The 21,358-nt window shown below is 49.1% G+C and overlaps 1 protein-coding gene across 3 annotated transcripts in view; it reads left to right on the top strand.

Moving 5' to 3' along the window:
- Window positions 1-336: 336 nt before the first annotated feature.
- CAPN1 (calpain 1) overlaps window positions 337-21,358 on the top strand; it is a 30,613-nt gene continuing 9,591 nt past the window's right edge. Inside the window, exons 1-10 of one of the 3 annotated variants that reach the window (XM_025355267.1) lie at window positions 337-807; window positions 2,156-2,423; window positions 2,584-2,653; window positions 2,927-3,045; window positions 5,426-5,559; window positions 5,678-5,846; window positions 6,736-6,819; window positions 7,474-7,559; window positions 7,913-7,987; window positions 8,085-8,245. In XM_025355267.1, coding sequence (XP_025211052.1) covers window positions 614-807; window positions 2,156-2,423; window positions 2,584-2,653; window positions 2,927-3,045; window positions 5,426-5,559; window positions 5,678-5,846; window positions 6,736-6,819; window positions 7,474-7,559; window positions 7,913-7,987; window positions 8,085-8,245 — 1,360 coding nt within the window. In that variant the 5' untranslated portion in view covers window positions 337-613. Of the gene's footprint in view, window positions 808-852; window positions 1,415-2,155; window positions 2,424-2,583; window positions 2,654-2,926; window positions 3,046-5,425; window positions 5,560-5,677; window positions 5,847-6,735; window positions 6,820-7,473; window positions 7,560-7,912; window positions 7,988-8,084; window positions 8,246-21,358 lie in introns of those variants that run through there. The other 2 variants (XM_025355269.1, XM_025355268.1) reach the window with 2 other exon arrangements.

Below are 21,358 nucleotides of genomic sequence, written 5' to 3'. Positions count from 1 at the left end.
ATATTGTTAAGATAGTCTCCATTTTTATCAAATCCATCTACTTCTGCCTGCCACCTCTCTAGTTTAAGCCACCGTTCTCTGTCCCTGGACACCTGCGCAGAAAGCCTAGGAGCTGGTTCCATCCCTCACTCATCAGATTAGATCAGCGGCTCTTAACTTTTGAGGGGTCATGGGCCCTAGAGTCCTGGGAACGCTATGCAGTTTCCTCAGCAAAATGCTTGCATCCACAACCTGCAAGGCTGCAGCAGCTGCTGGGCTGGGACTGCGAGACCAGCGAAAAGCCCTGACTTGGGAGGGTCTCAGGGGTCTCTGCAGTCTCCCCACCCACACCCCCGGCCTCCGCGCTGAATCCTGGCCCCCCAACTTCTTGCAGCCCGTGAAGCAGGAGCTCCGGGTCCTGGAGGTGGGGAGTGGGGACTGCCGTCCTGCTTGGGCCTCTGCCGCCCTCTCCTGGGTAAGGTGATACATGGGCGCTTCCAGGTGGGTGGGCTGAGAGCTTGGGGGAGAGGACAGGGATGTCCACCTCTCGAAGTTTCCAGGTTCAAGAAACCCCAGAACGTTAAAGAAAGATGGGCTCCCGCAATTGCCCATCCCCATCCCATAGGCTGCACGCATGCGGAAAGCCGGGCCAAGCGGGGCATGGACTTACCCAAGGTCACGCAGCGAGCCCGGTCCCCCAGGGTTCCCCTGGGGAGCGCCGAGCAGGGGCGCGGCCCTGCGGGGAGAGGCTGCCGTTTACGGAGTGTCCGGCAGGGGTCTGCTCGCTGCCAGCCCGGTCCCTCTTCAGAGCAGCTGCCGCAGCCCGAGGTAATCTCAGCCCCGTGCCTGGGCGGACTGGGAGCGGCGGGAGCAGCTGCGGCCGCGCGGAGCGAGGGGAGCTGGGGACGGGGCGGGCCCGGGACTGCCGGAGGCGGCGCCGCCGCCCGATCGCCCGGGAATGCCCGCCGGGGCGCGCGTGGGGTGCGGCCGTCCGGCCCTGCAACTCGAGCTGCTGCCCCTGGTTAAAAATACCCCCTGCCCGGCCCTCCCCCTCCTCTCCCCACGGTGCCCTTCCGCCGCGCCCCAGAGCCTCCCCGCCCCACCCGCGCAGGCCCCTCCCCGGGGACTGCTCTGCCTTTTACTAATTTGTCCTCTCGCGGAATTGGCCCCCGGCCTGCGGAGGGAGGGGCGGGGAGACACCGTGGGTAAGAGATAGTCAGAGACCGTGCCGGAGAGATAAGGGAGAGCCGAGAGGAAGCGGGGTAGGAGCCCCAGGAGGAGGAGGAGGAGGAGAAGGAGAAAGGGAGGGCGGAGGGCGGAGGGGCGGCGGGAGAAGGGCGGGGAGGAGCGCTCTTCCTGGTTGGGCCCAGCCCTGAGCTGCCACCGGGAAGCCAGTCTCAGGGACCGCAGCGACCCCCAAACACCCCTCCCCCAGGTAAGAAGCTGGGTGGCCGAGCCAGGATTCTTTGACCCTGGCCACTGCTCCCGGGCTGAGGGGCTGCCCCAGTTCGGCCCCTTCTGGGGGCCCTCTGCGTGCCTGGGGCAGGGGCGGGGGCTGGAGGAGCGGCACAGCCTGGGCGCCTGTCCCAGCCTGGCTCACAGCTGTCCCCAGGGGCTGGGCTAGGGCCCACCAGCTCTGATATGAGCCTGCTGCGGGATGTTCCCAGGGACTGGGTTAGGGCCCACCAGCTCTGATATCGAGCCTGCTGAGGGGGCCTGAGGAGGGGGACCCCGACTGTCTGGGGTTTTCAGCCCACGGCACGGAGCCGGTGCGCAAGGAGCTTGGTTAATTTGGGGAGGGGTTGCAGGCCAGTGAACAGGATCAAAGAGGCCTTCCCTGCTGTGTCCCACCTGCCCAGTTCCTTGTGCTGTCTGGAGGCTCCGCCCTGCCCCACCTGACCTGCTGGCTCACCACTGAGCTGCAAGCCCCTGACAATGGGATCCGGGAAAGGAGAGGTGGCCGGCACGCCTAGGAACTGGGAAACCCCTTTCTTGTATTCACTGGGAGCACCGAGAGGTGGCTAAGAACCCTACTTCTGTGAGGGGAGCAGTGAGGCAGGGAAACCCCAGGTTTGGGGATGGATAAGCAGGGGCAGGAGAGCAGCGCTTGCAGGCAGGAGCCCGGATTCTAGTCTTAGGAAGGCCTGCGTTCTGAGCAGGCCCATCTTTCCGGCAGGATGGCGGAGGAGATCATCACACCGGTGTACTGCACCGGGGTGTCAGCCCAAGTGCAGAAGCAGCGGGCCAAGGAGCTGGGCCTGGGCCGCCATGAGAATGCCATCAAGTACCTGGGCCAGGATTATGAGCAGCTGCGGGCGCGATGCCTGCAGAGTGGGACCCTCTTCCGTGATGAGGCCTTCCCCCCAGTGCCCCAGAGCCTAGGTTTCAAGGACCTGGGTCCCAATTCCTCCAAGACCTATGGCATCAAGTGGAAGCGTCCCACGGTGAGAGGGGCCATCCTGGGTGGGACTCGGCTGAGCCCAGATCCTGGATGAGGAGTAGGGATGGGACTTCATGTCTCTGGTGGGCAATGGGGTCAGGGGTGGCCTGGTGCCAATTTCTGGGAGGGGCTGGCCCAGGAACAGGACTCTGGGTCTCTCGCAGGAGCTGCTTTCAAACCCCCAGTTCATCGTGGATGGAGCCACCCGCACAGACATCTGCCAGGGAGCACTGGGTAGGCCCCCAGGGCGCGGGGTCCTGGGTGTTTTTTCCACAGTAGTTCCCCATTCCCGCTCCTTCAGGCTCTGCCCCAACCCCTCCCTCTTGCAAGCCCAGGCAGGCTCTGGCTATCAGCGCTGGGGCTGGTTTGCCCAGATTACTGGGTCTTTTCTGCAAGCTGAGGGGAGTTAAGTGGCACCCTGGCCAAGGAACCCCAGATTCTCCCTAGCACCTGCTTCCCCCCGGGGCAGGTTGGTAGAGCAGGCTGATGTGCTCCCTCCCTCCCCAGGGGACTGCTGGCTCCTGGCGGCCATTGCCTCACTTACTCTTAATGACACCCTCCTGCACCGAGTGGTTCCACATGGCCAGAGCTTCCAGAATGGCTATGCCGGCATCTTCCACTTCCAGGTGAGGGCCCCTCTGGGGAGGAGGGGAGCAGGCACTGGGGGAGATGCAGAAGGATGACCCACAGCACCTGCAGTTAGGGCCACACCCTGTGGGGCCAGTCCTCCCTGTAGCAGGTATTTGACCTCTCAGTGCCATCTCGGGTCTGTCATGTGTGAAGTGACTGGGCTGGGCAGGTATTTCAGCTGGCAGTTTTCCTGGGTGGTTGTATGTATCAGGTGGAAAGTGCTTGAAAGAACAGAAAGATGTTTATGTTATATCCTGTGGGACAAATTCTGATCCTCCCGGAGGTCGGTCTCAGTTGCCCCATCTGAGAAAGGAGTGGTCGCTGGGGAAAACAGATCAGCCTGCGTGGCCTTCTCCACCTGTCAGGCCTCCTATCCCCCAACTCCTGCGCTTTGGCAAGGTCTGACTGAGCCCAGCAGAAAAGAAAGACTCGGGATTAAGTCTATGTAAACGAGCTTTTCCTGACGGTGTGCCCAGGGTCCATTTTTCAAGTCACACCAATCAATTCTTAATGATCTGCCTTTGGGAGAGACATGCCCAGCAACCAGGAATGAAGCCCTCCGGCCTTGGAGGCCCCAGCCCTGCCCGAAGGACTCCTATGTGTTCCCTCCTTCTGCCTGGTTAGAGAGCCCCTTAGGCTATTCTGTCCTTGCCCGCGTTGCGCGGGTGGAGGTGGTCCTCGGAACCAGGGCGCGGAACCCACGGTGCCGATCCACTTTGGCTCAGCGCCACACCCACCCGCTTTAGTCTGCAGGGGCGCAGCCTCACCCCCTTCCCTCGCTCCTCCAATCCACTCCTTCCTGGCCTTCGATTGGCCAGTTCAGTACCCGCCACCCACACTCTCCACAACCTGGGCTCGTAGGGCCGCCTCCTCTCCTCCCCGCCACCCTCCCCGCGTTGTCCTGGCCTCGACCCCTCAGATGATACCTGGAGTCCTTGGTCGTTTCTGACCCCAGACGCCTTGGGCCACGATCCTGCCCTGGGAAACCTGCCCCTTGTGGCATCTCTGAAGCAAAGCATCTGCCTATCTTATGGTTGCAGGATCTGGATGCCACATTTTCACTGCTCATCCAATGACATAGGTGTCCCCTAACCCCCTAGAATAGGGAGGGAAGAGCTAGGGGGCCATGGCCTAAAAGGGGGCTAGTTTTGGAAAGCCCAGGCCCGAGAGCTTTCCCACCTCTCTGTGCCTGAGGAGGAACCCTGTTTGTTCAGTGACTCACTAAAGGCTTTGTGCCTCTGTGCTCTTGTTTAAATCTTCCGTGAAGAAGGCACTGCTGCTCCTTTTTATTGATAGGGAAACTGAGGCTCAGAGGCGATAATTTTCCCAGGATCATGTAGCTAGTGTATCTCCAGCATACATGTACATATCAAATATACACGTCTATATGTGGTATGCATGTATTAGTATACATCAAATATGCATATATCTAGTATATACTGTACAGGCAAAGGAAAGCATCCCCTTAGCCCTCTGAGGGTTCACTGAAAAATCAACTCACAAAAGGAGGTTAGTAGGAGAAATGGCAGACAAATTGATTAGCCTGCAGTGTGGGGTCGGGAACCACAGAGTGATCACCCCAGCCCCACAGTGGGTACAGAAGCGTATATACATACCATCCCGAGGTTACGGGAAGAATGGGGGCTCGAAAATGGCCAAAACCAGGTTCTGGTGGTGAATCAGGTTATAGTGGCAAGACAGGCTATGGAAGGGGAGAAAAGGGGGGCTGGGTAGCAAAGGCGGTCTTGTTATGTAGATGAAACCTCACAGATAGCAGCCCTCAGACAGAATAGATGATAATTATTTCTTTCAGACCTTTAAAGGGTGTCAGGCTCTCAGTCTGACAAGGGAAGGCCTTAGAGAAAGCCTGGCACCATCAATGCAGATTTTCTCTACGGATGCAAATCTCCCCCACAAAAGACAGTATTACAGGGCTACTTCTGTTTGCAGACCCTCTGAACAGCTATCTCAAAATATGTTGAAGAAGTATATTTTGGGGTGAAATGCTTTGATTTCCTTCAATACCCAGATACATGTACCTAGTGTATATGTAGCATACATGTATCTAGAGGTATACATGCATCTAGCATGTATCTAGTATATGTGATCAAGTATACACACATCTAGTATGTATCTGGTACACCTGATATAGTATACATCTAGTATGTATCTAATATATATGATTTAGTCTACATATATCTATTACGTATCTGGGATCTAGAATCCTGCATCTGGGAAGTTATGTATCTAGATACATATCTAGATCCTAAAATGTATCTAGGATCTAGAATCCTGCATCTAGGAAGGTAGAGGTAAGGGTGGAGCTCAGGTCTGGGGGATTCCAAAGCAGGTACTCACCGTGCCCCTCCCCTACAGCTGTGGCAATTTGGGGAATGGGTGGACGTGGTCGTGGATGACCTGCTGCCCATCAAGGACGGGAAGCTAGTGTTCGTGCACTCTGCCGAAGGCAATGAGTTCTGGAGCGCCCTGCTTGAGAAGGCCTATGCCAAGTGAGTAGCGGCCGAGGGGACAGCTCCAGCTTCCAGCCCCTCTAGGGGTGGGGGCTCCTGATTGTCTTTGCAGAGGGTCCTGCTTGATGTCAGAGCACTGACCTGGAGCTGCCCACAGGGTAAATGGCAGCTACGAGTCCCTGTCAGGGGGCAGCACCTCGGAGGGCTTTGAGGACTTCACAGGCGGGGTCACCGAGTGGTACGAGTTGCGAAAGGCTCCGAGTGACCTCTACCAGATCATCCTCAAGGCGCTGGAGCGGGGCTCCCTGCTGGGCTGCTCCATAGACGTGAGTGCACCCGGCCCCGATGCTTTGGGGTACCCTGGAACCCTGGTATTGTGACCTGTCACATTTTCCAAAAGTCCTCACCCAGGCTCTGATCCAGACCCCTGTCCTGCACCTAAGCTCCATCTCTGGATGCATACCCAGCCTCATCCATCACTTCCACCCCCATGCCTGGTGTCATTCCTGTCCTCACCTCCCCATTCCTTCCCCAAAACTTCATACCTCAGCTCTTTCCTGCGCTTGTTTTCCCGACCATCTACCATGCTGTTTCCCTCATTCCTGTCATCTCAATCCGTGCCATCCTCTGTCCAGTTCACCAGCCTCAGATTTCATCTCCTGGTCTCAGTTCCCACCCATCCCTGGCCTCAATCCCACACTCACTCCATTCCCACCCTTCCCTGCTCCTCTGTTCCCACACTCAGCTCCGTTCCCCGGTTCTGGACGCCAGACTTGACCCCAATATCACTGCCATCTGCAGCTCTAACCCCAGCTCCCATTCCCATTTCTAACCGACCCTCCTGTCCTCACATCTTTCTCCGTGAGGCCCACTGAGGGCCGTGTGGCTCTGGTGGGCTGTGCACGGCTGTGTGTGTGCACAGGCATGTTCGCACAGGTTCTGGTCAGCCCTGGCCAGTAGCAGTGTCGGCCTGGGCTCCCCCGTCCCAGTGGCAGCTTTGGTGGGGTATCCAGGCTACCCCTCGCCAAAAGAGCAGCATCTGTATGTGGGGGTGTCTATAGGTGGGGGTGACAAACTAGGTGGGATCGGGGTCCCTGCTTGCTGCTCCTAGAACTATTGTATGTACAAGTGGGAACATCCAAGACCCTGAATGCTGGGGGCTCATCTGATACAGTGGGGGGACCTAGCCACTGACCACAGTGTGTGCCTCTTCAGATCTCCAGCGTTCTAGACATGGAGGCCATCACCTTCAAGAAGCTGGTGAAGGGCCACGCCTACTCTGTGACCGGGGCCAAGCAGGTACTGCCCTGGGTGGGGCCTTCCCTGCAGGGCGGTTCCTGCCCCGTGGCCTGTCCTTGCCTCTCTGGCACCTGACCAGGGCTGTGGAAGGTGCTGGCTCCTCCCTTCCCCTCTTGCAGCACCTTATCTCTCTTCTGGGGACACCCATCTGAGATGCCTATCATGTCCTGCCCTGACTGACTGTAGTTCATGTGCACAGCTGCCTGCCTGGGCTATGAATTCCAGGAGGACAGGCTTCATCTGGGTGCTGAGCAGGGCTTGGAGACGATGAGGGTATGGGAGGCGGAGTGTTAAAGTGCATGCATGGGCCAGGTGCAGTGGGTCACACCTGTAATCCCAGCACTTTGGGAGACTGAGGCGGGTGGATCACTTGAGGTCAGGAGTTCAAGACCAGCCTGGCCAACATAGTTAAACTCTGTCTCTACTAAAAATACAAAAATGAGCCGGGCATGGTGGCAGGTGCCTGTAATTCCAGCTACTAGGGAGGCTGAGGCAGAAGAATTGAATTGCTTGAACCCAGGAGGCGGAGGTTGCAGTGAGCTGAGATCGCACCACTGTACTCCAGCCTGGGTGACAGAGCAAGACTGTCTCAAAAAAAAAAAAAAAAAAAAGTGCCTGCTGGAAGCTAGCACTGACAGGAGCTCTGGGAAACAGGTGAACTACCGAGGCCAGATGGTGAACCTGATCCGGATGCGGAACCCCTGGGGCGAGGTAGAGTGGACGGGAGCCTGGAGCGACAGGTGAGGGGCAGTGGGTACTGTCTGGGTGCCTTGGGGAAACTGTTAGGTGCCCCGACATTTCTGCTCGGGGCTCTACCAGGCCAGGCTGGACTCAGGATTGAGCAGAGGGACCCATCTTCATGCAACTGGGTCTGGGGGACTGCCCTAACAAAGCTCAGGCTGTGCGGGCCTGTGCCCAGCCGTCGGGTGTGCACAGGGCGTCTGACTGGCCCTGATGAGACCACTTTGGGGCTTGACCTTGAGGAGGCCACCTGGGTTGGGCTGGGGGAAGACAGGCCAGGGTAGACAGGCCCCAGGGACAGAGGCCAGGCAGGTCAGTGCCACCAGCCCTGGCAGAGCCCGGCTCCTCACAGCTCCTCAGAGTGGAACAGCGTGGACCCATATGAACGGGAGCAGCTCCGGGTCAAGATGGAGGACGGGGAGTTCTGGTGAGCGCCCCCTCCCCTTCTCCCCCACCTCTCCACCCCTACACATCAGCTCTGTGCCCTGACGGGCTGTGCCTCACCTGTGCACCTCCTCCCTCAGGATGTCATTCCGAGACTTCATGCGGGAGTTCACCCGCCTGGAGATCTGCAACCTCACGCCCGACGCCCTTAAGAGCCGGACCATCCGCAAATGGAACACCACACTCTATGAAGGCACCTGGCGGCGGGGGAGCACCGCGGGGGGCTGCCGGAACTACCCAGGTGACCTGAGTTCGGGGACGCGGAGGTTGCACACAGGCGGGCTATGGTTCTTGCTGCTTCCTGGCTTAGGGGCTCCAGAAGGCACGTCATCTCACTGAGCCTCTGTTTCCTCACTTGCAAGATATAGGCTGATCTCTTGAATTTGCTTTGAGGAGTAAAATATTAAATGTCTTCACACATTTTAAAGAGGCAAGCTTGACTCACCGTCCTGGGGCCTGAGCCCAGTGTGCTCACGCGGGGAGAAGATCTTGTGGCCATCCAGCCACCTGCTTGTCACTCCTTTCCTGGGCCCTTCCCTCCTGCCTTCTCTTTTTTTTTTTTTTTTTTTTCCTGAGACAGAGTCTCACTCTGTGAGTACAGTGGCCTGACCTCGGCTCACTACAACCTCCATCTCCCGGGTTCAAGCAATTCTCCTTCCGTAGCCTCCCGTGTAGCTGGGATTACAGGCACCTACCACACCCAGCTAATTTTTGTATTTTTAGTAGAGACGGGTTTCTCCATGTTGGCCAGGCTGGTCTCGAACTCCTGACCTCAGGTGATCCGACCACCTTGGCCTCCCAAAGTGCTGGGATTATAGGCGTGAGCCACTGCTCTAGGTCCCTTCTGTCTTCTCTTGCCATCTTTCCCTGGGCTTCTAGATCCATGTGGCTGACATGGGCCACAGCCTGGCCTCTCAGTTCCTTGTCACTCTCACCTGCAGCAGGCTTTTCCTGTACCTTAGCTCAGCCCCCACCACGAGGGCACCAGAGCTGCTTTGCCTTGCAAACAGCCGCTCTCTGACCTCCACCTTGGACTCTTTCTACTCCCTTAGTCTTCAACCCTTGGACCAAGCCAGCCCGTTGAACTCACCACTTGTATACCATCCTGCCTCTCCTGTCTTGCCTTTTCTCCTTACCTAGGTTAGAGCTATCATTTTAATCTTGTTCCTACAAACACCTTCTGTCCCCTGGCCCCTGTCTCCCATCATCTGGCACAAAACCCATCCTAGTGGAACCCAGCTCTCCACCGGCTTGGGAACCATTGAGTATGGCAGGAGAGAAATCACATAACTGATGCCATATTTTCCCTGTAAATTCATAGCCACAAATCTCAAATAAGCATTTTCCATGATCCCCAGCAATTCCACTACTGGTTAGTAACGATTCCACTCTCACCTCCACCTCTCCCCATTGTTACTCTCACCTTCGGGCCTGGCCTTACACATCATTGAAATGATAGACGTTGTCCTGCAGGACACCTCGTGTTCCCACCTCCAAATCCCCCAGCCTTCTGCACCTGTGCCTGTGTCCTCACTGCCTCCCCACCTGCGACAGTGGCAGAACAGTCCCTGCTCATGGGGACCGACCCCCACCTCTGCTCCGGATCCCATTCTCCCTGACCTGTGAAAGCATTTGCTCCGTCATCTGTCACCTCTCTCCAGCGTCATTATGGAAAATCTTCTGTCTTAACACAAAGCAGCCCTCTCGAACCCACTTCCCTGTTCATTTCTCTGCCCTCCTTCAAAGCACAATTTCTCGGGAATTACCATACTCCCTATTTCCTTTCTTACTTCTGCTTCATTGCTTAACCCTTCGCAGTCCAGCTTCATCCCTACTATGCTGCTAAAACCGCCCTTTCAAAGGTCACTTACAGCTTTGGCCTTGCCAGATCTGCTGCTGTGCTGTTCTCCTGTGCTTCATTCTCAGCACGGCTCCCTGCCCTCTGTTTTGAAGCATTCTTCTCCCTTGTAGGGATCCAATTTCAGTCTTTCCCGAAATAGATAACCACCGTTCCCTGTACCATTTATTGAGAAATACATCATCTCCTCACTCCCCAGCAGCACTAGCGCCCTCACCTAGTCCCCAGGTATGTGTCGGTCTGTTTCTGGACTCACCAGTCTGTCCCTGGACTCACCAGTCTGTCCCTGGATCTATCCCTCTGCCAATAACACATTGAATCCATTACTATAGATGTGTAAGTCCTGCTGTTGGATAGGCAAATTCCTTCTTCAACAGTCTCTTAGCTGGTTTTGTTTTTTTTTTTTTTTTTGAGACGGAGTCTTGCTCTGTTGCCCAGGCTAGAGTGCAATGGCACGATCTTGGCTCACTGCAACCTCCACTTCCTGGGTTCAAGTGATTCTTCGGCCTCAGCCCCCTGAGTAGCTGTGATTACAGGTACCTGCCACCACACCCAGCTAACGTTTGTATTTTTAGTAGAGACAGGGTTTCACCATGTTGGCCAGGCTTTTCTTGAACTCCTGATCTCAAATGATCCACCTGGCTTGGCTTCCCAAATTGCTGGGATTACAGGCGTGAGCCACTGCATCTGTCTTAGCTGTTCTTGACCTTTGTTTTTCCAGATGAATTTTAGGATCAGTTTACCGAGTCCTATGAAAAACCATTTTGAGGTTTTCATTTGGAATTTCATGAAACCTATAGACCAATTTGGGGAGAATTGACATTTTTATAATTTTAAGTCTCATCCAAGGATGTGGTGTATCTCTTCATTTATTTTGACCTTTAATGTCTTTCAATAGAATGTTGTATTTTTTATCATAAAGAATTTATACATCTCTTGATATTTAATGCTAGGTACACTATAATTTTGTTGCTATTATAAATATTATGTTCTTTTTTTTTTTTTTTTTGAGACAGAGTCTCACCCTGTCACCCAGGCTGGAATGCAATGGGGCGATCTCAACTCACTGCAACCTCCGCTTCCCGGGTTCAAGTGATTCTCCTGCCTCAGCCTCCCGAGTAGCTGGGACTACAGGTGCCCGCCACCACGCCCGGCTAATTTTTTTTTGTATTTTAGTAGAGACGGGGTTTTACCGTGTTAGCCAGGATGGTCTCTATCTGACCTAGTGATCTGCCCGTCTTGGCCTCCCAAAGTGCTGGGATTACAGGCGTGAGCCACCGTGCCCGGCCTTAATTTTTTATTTTTATAGAGATGGGGGTCTCACTATGTTGCCAGGCTTATCTCGAATTCCTGGGCTCAAGTGATCCTTCTGCCTTGGCCTCCCAAAGTGCTGAGATTACAGGCATGAGCCACTGTGCCCAGCCCCGAGTTGTATTTTCTAATATTCTTTGTATCTGTTTTCAAAGTTATTAGCACAAAGTTATCCTTAATATACTGTTATGTCTCGTGTGTAATAATGTCCCCTTTTTATGCATGAGATTGCTCATTTGCACTCTCTTTTTTTTTTTTTTTTTTTTTTTTTTTTTTTTTTTTTTTTTTTTTTTTGAGGCGGAGTCTCGCTCTGTCGCCCAGGCTGGAGTGCAGTGGCCAGATCTCAGCTCACTGCAAGCTCCGCCTCCTGGGTTTACGCCATTCTCCTGCCTCAGCCTCCCGAGTAGCTGGGACTACAGGCGCCTGCCACCTCGCCCGGCTAGTTTTTTGTATTTTTTAGTGGAGACAGGGTTTCACCGTGTTAGCCAGGATGGTCTCGATCTCCTGACCTCGTGATCCGCCCGTCTCGGCCTCCCAAAGTGCTGGGATTACAGGCTTGAGCCACCGCGCCCGGCCTGCACTCTCTTTTGTCTTTATTAATTCTTCAAGAAGTTTGTCAATATTAATCTTTACAAAGAAATGACTTTTGGCCGGGCATAGTGGCTCACACCTGTAATCCCAGCACTTTGGGAGGCCGAGGCGGGTGGATCACAAGCTCAGGAGATCGAGACCATCCTGGCTGACACAGTGAAACCCTGTCTCTACTAAAAATACAAAAAATTAGCTGGGCGTGGTGGCAGGCGCCTGTAGTCCCAGCTCCTTGGGAGGCTGAGGCAGGAGAATGGTGTGAACCTGGGAGGTGGAGCTTGCAGTGAGCCGAGATTGCGCCACTGCACTCCTGGGCAACAGAGTGAGACTCCGTCTCAAAAAAAAAAAAAAAAAGAAATGACTTTTGACTTTGTTGGTCCTTTGTATAGTATTTCTTTTTCTTTTATTATTTTTACTTATTTATTTAGAGATGGGGTCTTGCTCTATTGTCCAGGCTGGAGTGCAGTGGCACAATCCTAGTTCTCTGTGATCCTAGGTCACTGCAGGCTAGATTCCTGGGCTCAGGTGATCCTCTCACTTCAGCCTCCCAGGTAGCTGGGATTATATGTGTGTGTCACTGTGCCTGGTAGTATTTTTTTCCTTTATCATTGATCTTTACTGCTTATTATGTCATTCCTTCTACTTTCTTTGGATTTATTTATTTTTATTTATTTATTTTTTTTTTTGAGACGGGGTCTCACTCTGTCACCTAGGCTGCAGTGGTGCGATCTCGGCTCACTGCAACCTCCATCTCCTGGGTTTAAGTGATTCTCCTGCCTCAGCCTCCCAAGTAACTGGAATTACAGGCATGCGCCACCATGCCCAACTAATTTTTTTATTTTTATTTTTAGTAGATACCGGGTTTCACCATGTTGGCCAGGCTGGTCTTAAACTCCTGACCTCAAGTGATCCGCCCACTCTGGGCTCCCAAAGTGCTAGGATTATAGGCGTGAGGCACCATGCTTGACCTGGATTGATTTTTTGACTTTATTTTATGACTTCTTAAATTAGATGCTTATTTCGTTAATTTAGATTTTTAAAATTTAAGCAACTAAAGTGATAAATTTCCTTCTAAGTACATCCTTAATTAAGTTACACAATTTTGATACATAGTGTTTTTGAAAATTGTGAATGAATATAATTCACACACCAGAAAATTTGCACTTTTAATGTGTAAAATGTAGTGGTTTTTAGTGTACCAGTGTTGTGTAAGCATTACTGTTATCCACAGCGTTTCTTCACCCCCTCCCCCGAAAATCCTGTAACTACTGGCCGTCACTTTCTATCCCTTTCTCCCTAGCAACCACGAATCTACTTTTTGTCTCTATAAATTTACCTATTCTGGACTTTTTTGCTTTAGCATAATGTTTTCAAGGTTCATTTATGGTGTAGAAGTACCTCATCTCTTTTTTATGGCAGATTAATCTTTCATGATATGGATCTATCACACTTTGCTGATTCATTCATCAGTTGATGGACATTTGTGTTATTTCCAGTTTTTGGCTATGTGAAGAATGTTCCTGTGAACATTCATGTGCATGTGTTTGAACATATGTTTTCACTTCTCTGGGGCCTGTAACTAGGAGTGAAATTGTTGGGCCATAGGGTAATTCCATGTTTAAGTTTTTGAGGAACTGCCAATTGTTTTCAAAAGCAGCAGCACCATTTTATAACCCCACCAGCAATGTGTGAGGGTTCCGATTTCTCCATATCCTCTTTAACACTAGTTATTGCTCTTCTTTTTTATTATAGCCATCCTAGTGGGTGTGAAGTGGTATCACTGAAGTTTTTCGTGTTTTTTTTTTTTTTGAGACCGGGTCTTGCTCTGTCGCCTAGGCTGAAGTGCAGTGGCGCGATCTCCGCTCACTGCAACCTCTGCTTCCCAGGTTCAAGTGATTCTCCTGCCCCAGCCTCCCTTAGTCCCTAGCTGGGACTACAGGCGCACACTGTCACACCCAGCTAAGTTTTCTATTTTTAGTAGAGATGGGGTTTCACCTGTCAGACCAGTTGTGTTGGTCAGGCTGGTCTCAAACTCCTGACCTTGTGATCCGCCCACATCAGCCTCCCAAAGTACTGGGATTACAGGTGCGAACCACCGCACCCGGCCAATTTTCTGAATTTTTAAAATCATGAACTGATGTGCTTTTTGTGCATCAATTGAGATGAATGAGGTTTTTTTCCCCTTCATTCTATTAATGTGGTATATTACATTGATCCATTTTCCTTTATTGAACTACCCTTGCATTTCTGGGATAAATCCCACTTCATCATGGTGTATATTCCTTTTAATATACTGTTGGGTTGGGTTTGTAGCTTTTTTTGGGGGGGAGTGGATTTTTGCATCTATATTCATAAGTGATATTGGTCCGTAATCTTCTTTTCTTGTGGTGTCTTTATCTGGCTTTAAGGTAATGCTGGTCTCCTAGGATGAGTTAGGAAGTATCCCCTCATCTTCAGTTTTTTAGAAGAGTTTCAGGATTGGTGTTAATTTGTCTTTAAATGTTTGGTGGAATTTTGAAGCCATCTGGTCCTGGACGTTTCTTTGATGAGAAGTTTTTTGTTGTTGTTGATTGAGTCTTTTTATTATTATAGGTCTATTTAGATTTTCTATTTTTCCTAGGTCAGTTTTGGTGGTTTGTTTCTTTCTAGGAATTTGTTCTTTTTGTCTATATTTTCTAATTTATTATCATATAATTGTCCACAGTAGTTCCTTGTAATCTTTTCATTTTTGTTAGGTTGGTAGTGATGCTGCTTGTTAATTCCTGATTTTAGTAATTTGAGTCCTCTGTCTTTTCTCCTGGTTAGGCCAGGTAAAGAATTGTCAATTTGTTGAGTTTTTCAAGAACTATTGGTTTTATTGATTTTTCTTTATTGTTTATTCTCTATTTCATGTATTTGGACTTTAATCTTTATTAGTTCTTTTCTTCTGCTTGCTTTGGGTTCAATTTGCCCACTTTCTTTTTTCTTAAATCCCAAGAACCAGTGAATGTTCATTTTCTAGTTTCTTTTTTTAAATTTAATAAATCCATTTTTTTATTTGATATATCATAGTGGAACATATTTTTGGGGTACATGTGATATTTTGATAACATATACAATGTGTAATGATCAAATCAGGGTAATCGCGATCCATCGCCTCAAACATTGATCTTTTATTTGTGTTGGAGATGTTACAATTCTTCTCTTCTAACTATTTTGAAATATACAATAAACTATTGTTAACTATAATTTCCCTGCCTTACTGTCAAATACTAGAACTTATTCCTTTTATTTAACTGCCTTTTCTTAAGGTGGAAGGTTAGGTTATTGATTTGATAGCTCTCTCTTTTAATATACGTACATTTTTCATGGTCATGCTATGTAATTTCTCATTACCATTATCATCTCTTTCTGATAAACTAGTTATTTTAGAAGAATTTTTTTTTAAACTTAAAAAAATTTCTAACTTAATTTTCTTGTGGCAAAAAAATGTGACCTACATAAGATCAGAGCTTTGAAGTGAACAGAAGCTGGTGCTATGGCTCAGTGTATGATGAATTTTTGTAGAGATTCCTTCGTTCGCCGGGCGCAGTGGCTCAAGCCTGTAATCTCAGCACTTTGGGAGGCCGAGACGGGTGGATCATGAGGTCAGGAGATCGAGACCATCCTGGCTAACACGGTGAAACCCCATCTTTACTAAAAAATACAAAAAACTAGCTGGGCGAGGTGGCGGGCGCCTGTAGTCCCAGCTACTCGGGAGGCTGAGGCAGGAGAATGGCATAAACCCGGGAGGTGGAGCTTGCAGTGAGCTGAGATCCAGCCACTGCACTCCAGCCTGGGCAACAGAGCGAGACTCCGTCTCAAAAAAAAAAAAAAGATTACTTCGTTCTTGAAAAGACTGGCTAACAAATTGTGACTGTATGTGAAGCACTCCTAAGTATTTTAAATATTATAATTAGCTTAACTCACACTGAGCCTATGAGGCAAGTACTATTATTATCCCTATCTTAGGGATAATAAAGAAACTGAAGCACAGAAAGATTTAAGCAACTTGCTGAAGTCACTGATCTATGAAGTGGCAAAACTGGGATTTGAACCCAGGCAGAGGGATCCTGAAGTCTGTTCTCTCAACCAGTATGCTATTCTCTGAGTATTAGGGGGATTGTTCTATAATTGTCCATTATATCAAACTTATTATTTTGTCTGCTTAATCTATCAATTACTGAAAGAAAGATGATAAAAATCGTATCCTAATGGCTTTGCCAACTTCTCTCTATATTTCTATCAATTATTTTTCATTATATATTTTGAGCTATGATATTTGGTACATCACATTTAGAATTCTTATAAGCGCCTAGGGAATTAAACATTTTTAAAAATCTAGTGACCACCTTCATCTCTAATAATTATTTTTACTTTCCAGTCTATTTCAGCCAATGTTTCTATAGCTAATTCAGGAGGGTTTTTTGTTGAATTTTTAAAATATATCTTTTTATACTCTTTGATGTCCAATCTTTCTATAGCCCAATGTTTTGTTTTCTTGTAAACAGCACTAGCTGACTTTTTAGTAATCCAGTTTGAAAAATTTTGTCCATGGCCAGGCGCGGTGGCTCACGCCTGTAATCCCAAAACTTTGGGAGGCCCAGGCAGACGGATCACCTGAGGTCAGGAGTTCAAGACCAGCCTGGCCAACATGGTGAAACTCCATCTCTACCAAAAATACAAAAATTAGCCAGGCAAGGTTGGGGTGGGTACCTGTAATGCCAGGTACTTGGGAGACTGAGGCAGGAGAATCACTTGAACCCAAGGGGTGGAGGTTGCAGTGAGCCAAGATTGTGCCACTACACTCCAGCCTGGGTGACAGGAGCAAAATTCTATCTCAAAAAAAAAAAAAAAAAAGGAAAATTTTGTCCTTTGACTAGAGAGTTTAGTTCATTTACACTCACAGTGATTAATGCTGTGTTTATTTCAGCTGACTTACTGTTTTTACTTATTTTCTGCCTATCTTTCCTGTCATGCTGCCCTTTGTATTGAGTTCCTGCTTTTCTCTCTACTAGTTTTTTTCTCTGTGAGTTTGAAAGACATAAGAGTTTGCTTAATACATACTGAAATTAGTTAATCAGTTTCTTTCTTTTTTTTTCCTGAGACAGGGTCTGGCTGTGTCACCCAGGCTGGAGTGTGGTGGCGTGATCTCAGCTCACTGCAACCTCTATCTTCTGGGCTCAAGCCATCCTCCCACCTGAGCTTCCCGAGTAGCTGAGCGGTACTATAGGCACACACCACCATGCCTGGCTAATTTTTGCACTTTTTTGGTAGAGATGGGGTTTTGCTTTGTTACCCAGGCTGGTCTCAAACTCTTAGCTCAAGCCATCCACCTGCCTCAGCCTTCCAAAGTGCTAGGATTACAGGCATGAGCCACCTCACCCAGCCCTAATCAATGTCTTTACCTTCCTCTTGAACAATGCAAAAACTTTAGAAATTAAGCCTGAATCACCCCTTTCCTTTGTTTATGATGCTATGGTGGGCTAATATTTTAATTCTAAAGTGGTTTTTTTTTGTCTCAAACATCATCATTTGAGATAACATGGGCTATCTCAAACATCATCATGATTTGAGATAGCCCATGTTATTTGGATTACCCACAGAATAACAGTATTTTTGTTCAGCATTCTCAGACCTTTCATCTGAGATCATTTTCCATCCACCTGAAACATATCCTTTTGTATTTCCTTTGTTTTGTTTTCTTTTTGAGCGGGCTTGATCTCGTGGTCTCATGTGAGCCTCTCACCTCAGCCTCTCAAGTAGCTAGGACCACAGCCACCATGCCCAGATTTTTTTTTTTTTTTTTTTTTTTGCAGTGGGGAGTTGACGAAGTCTTGCTCTGTCGCCCGGGCTGGAGTGCAGTTGCGCGATCTCAACTCACCACAACCTCTGCCTCCCAAGTTCAAGCGATTCTTCTGCCTCAGCCTCCTAAGTAGCTGGGATTATAGGTGTGCACCAACACACCCAGCTAATTTTTATATTTTTAGTAGAGATGGGGTTTCACCATGTTGACCAGGCTGGTCTCGAACTCCTGGCCTCAAGTGATCCACCTGCCTCAGCCTCCCAAAGTGTTGGGATTACAGGCGTGAGCCACCACGCCCAGCCCCAAGTTAGTCCTGAACTCCTGGGTGCAAGTGATCCTCCTTCCATGGCCTCTCAACGTGCTGGAATTACAGGCATGAAGTACCACACCTAGTCCTTTTTGTATTGTTTTTTTTTTTTAGCAAGGGTCTGTGGGTTATAAACTTTCTCAGTGTTTGTCTAAAATGCCTTTAGAGTGTGCTTATTCTTGACAGTTGTCTGGATATAGAATTCTGGCTTGACATTATTTTCAGCCTATCAAAGACACTATTATTCCTTGTTCTGCTTCCGTCATCGCTATGTAAGCTAGGAGTCTGTCTACCTTGCCTTCTGGAAAAAATCTTAAATTTTTTTTTCTTTCATACTATACGATGCACCAAGATGCGTGGAGCTATGGATTTCTTTTCATTCTGCTTTGAATGTATTGAACTTCTTGGCTATGAATTGATGTCTTTTAACAATTTTAGAAAATTTGTAGTCATGATCTTTGAGAATATCACCTCCTTCCCACTCTCTGTATATTCTAATCAAATATAAACTGGACCTTCTCACTCAATCCTCTCTTTCTCTTAATCTTGCTTTTAGATTTCCCATCTCTTAGTGTCTCTGGATTGCATTCTGGGTTGTTCCTTCAGTTCCTTTCTCAATTCACTAATTTTATTTTTTGCTCTGTCAAATCTGTTGGTTATTTCTTCCAAGAACTTAATTTCAATTTAAAAAATTTTATTTCTAGAAGATATAATGGATCTTTTCAAATCTGTTCATTTTTGCTCAAATTTTCAAACTTTTCATTTATTTATTTATTTATTTATTTATTTTGAGACGGAGTCTCGCTCTGTCGCCCAGGCTGGAGTGCAGTGGCCGGATCTCAGCTCACTGCAAGCTCCGCCCCCCAGGTTTGCACCATTCTCCTGCCTCAGCCTCCCGAGTAGCTGGGACTACAGGCACCTGCCACCTCGCCCGGCTAGTTTTTTGTATTTTTTAGTAGAGACGGGGTTTCACTGTGTTAGCCAGGATGGTCTCGATCTCCTGACCTCGTGATCCGCCCGTCTTGGCCTCCCAAAGTGCTGGGATTACAGGCGTGAGCCACTGCGCCCGGCCTCATTTATTTCTTTAAATATAGCAAGCATAGTCTTATATTCTGTGTCTGATAAGGTCAATATCTGAAGTCTTAGTGGTCAGTTTTTGTCCACTGTGGCTGCTGCTCAGTTATCACGCCTTGTTTGCTTGTGAGATCTCTGCCTTGCTTGGCCTAGAAGTTCACCTGTGAGAGAGTTCTTTGAGTCCTCAGATAAAGTTAAATTGCTCCAGGGTGTTTCTGCTAGTCACCTGGAATTCCACCAATCCAGAACACCATTTTCGTTCTTTTTTATTTATTTGTTTTTTGAGACACAGTCTTGCTGTGGCTGGAGTGCAATGGCACAATCTCAGCTCACTTCAGCCTCGATCTCCCAGGCTCAAGGAATCCTTCCACTTCAGCCTCCCCAAAGCTGGGACTACTGGCAGACAGCACTGTGCCCAGCTAATATTTGTAGAGATGGGGTTTTACCGCCTCACCCAGGCTGGTTTTGAGCTCCAGGACTTACGCGATCTGCCTGCTTCAGCCTCCCAAAGTGCTAGGATTACAGGCATGAGTCACCACACCCAGCCTTGTTCTTTTTTTTTTTGAGACGGAGTCTCACTCTGTCGTCCAGGCTGGAGTGCAGTGGTATGATCTTGGCTCACTGCAACCTCCAGTCCCCAGGTTTAGGCAGTTCTCTGCCTCAACCTCCTGAGTAGCTGGGATTACAGGCGTGTGCCACCACGCCCAGCTAAATTTTTATATTTTTAGTAGAGATGGGGTTTCACTATCTTGGCCAGGCTGGTCTTGAACTCCTGACTTTGTGATCCACCTGCCTTGGCCTCCCAAAGTGCTGGGATTACAGGTGTGAGCCACCGCACCTGGCCACCTTGTTCTTTTTTTGAGACAGGGTCTCACTCTGTCACCCAGGCTGGAGTGCAGTGGTGCAATCATAGCTCACTGCAGCCTCAGTCTTCTGGGCTCAAGCTATCCTCCCAAGTAGCTGGGACTATGATAGAGACAGATACCGCACACCCAGCTAACTTCTTAAATTTTTTGTAGAGATGGGGTCTTGCTAGGTTGCCTAGGCTGGTGTTGAACTGGGCTCAAGTGATCCTCCCACCTCAGCCTCCTGATTTACCTGGGACTACAGATCCATGCCACCATGCCTGGCTCATTTTTTTTACTTTTTGTAGTGATGGGGTCTCCCTATGTTGCCCAAGCTGGTCTTGAACTCCTGGGCTCAAGCAGTCCTTCCATCTCAGTCTCCCAAAACACTGGGATTACAGTCCATCAGCCACTGTGCCTGGTGCAGGACACTTTTAAAACTAAATTATCTTCTTAAGGTTTCACAGGCAGTGTGAATTAAAACTGAAAGGTCATATGAAGGCTGGCTTGAGGTTATTTTTCCTTCCCTCCAGGGAGGTTTAATTTTCTTTCTTTCTTTTTTTTTTTTTTGAGACACAGTCTTGGTCTGTTGCCCTGGCTGGAGTGCAGTGGCATGATCTTGGCTCACTGAACCTCCGCCTCCTGGGTTCAAGCGATTCTCCTGCCTCATCCTCCCAAGTGAGTGGGACTACAGGTGCCCACCACCATGCCTGACTAATTTCTGTATTTTTTCAGTAGAGACTGGGTTTTACCATGTTGGCCAGGCTGGTCTCAAACTCCTGACCTCAAATGATCCACCCTCCTCAGCCTCCCACAGTGTTGGGATTACAGGCGTGAGCCACTGCGCCCCAGCCTAATTTTCTTGCATACTTAATTGCTGACCTTCCTGATAGGGGGTTCCAGTTTAATTGCAAGAACCTCCTATTGGATTCTCTACCTCAGGTAGATCTTTATCATCTGCTTCTATACTCAGGGACTCAGGGGTCTACAGAAGCCCTTTAGCATTATTTACCTTGCAGGGTTCCTACTTTCTATTTTTTAAAAACATCTTTATTGATAGTTAATTCACGTATCATACAAGTCACCTATTTAAAGTTACAATTTAAATATACTTTTAAATATACAATTTAAATATACTGAAGTATATTACAATTTATTTTATTTATTTGTTTGTTCGTTTGTTTGTTTATTGAGATGGAGTCTCGCTCTGTTGCCCAGGCTGGAGTGCAGTGGTGCGATCTCAGCTCACTGCAACCTCCGTCTCCTAGGTTCAAGCAGTTCTCCTACCTCAGCCTTCTAGGTAGCTGCGATTACAGGTGCCTGCCACCACGGCCACCTAATTTTTGCATTTTTAGTACAGACGGGGTTTCACCACATTGGCCATGCTGGTCTCAAACTCCTGACCTTAGGTGATCCAGCTGCTTTGGACTCCCAAAGTGCAGGAATTACAGGCATGAGCCACCACGCCTGGCCATGTATTACGATTTAAATATACTATTAAATATACAATTTAAATATACTATTTAAAGTATATTCACAGAGTTGTG

The sequence above is a fragment of the Theropithecus gelada genome, chromosome 14 (assembly GCF_003255815.1).
Source record: "Theropithecus gelada isolate Dixy chromosome 14, Tgel_1.0, whole genome shotgun sequence".
Lineage (NCBI taxonomy): Eukaryota > Metazoa > Chordata > Mammalia > Primates > Cercopithecidae > Theropithecus > Theropithecus gelada.
Note: the sequence above shows the minus strand (reverse complement) of the source record. Positions and strands in the feature narration are given on the sequence as shown.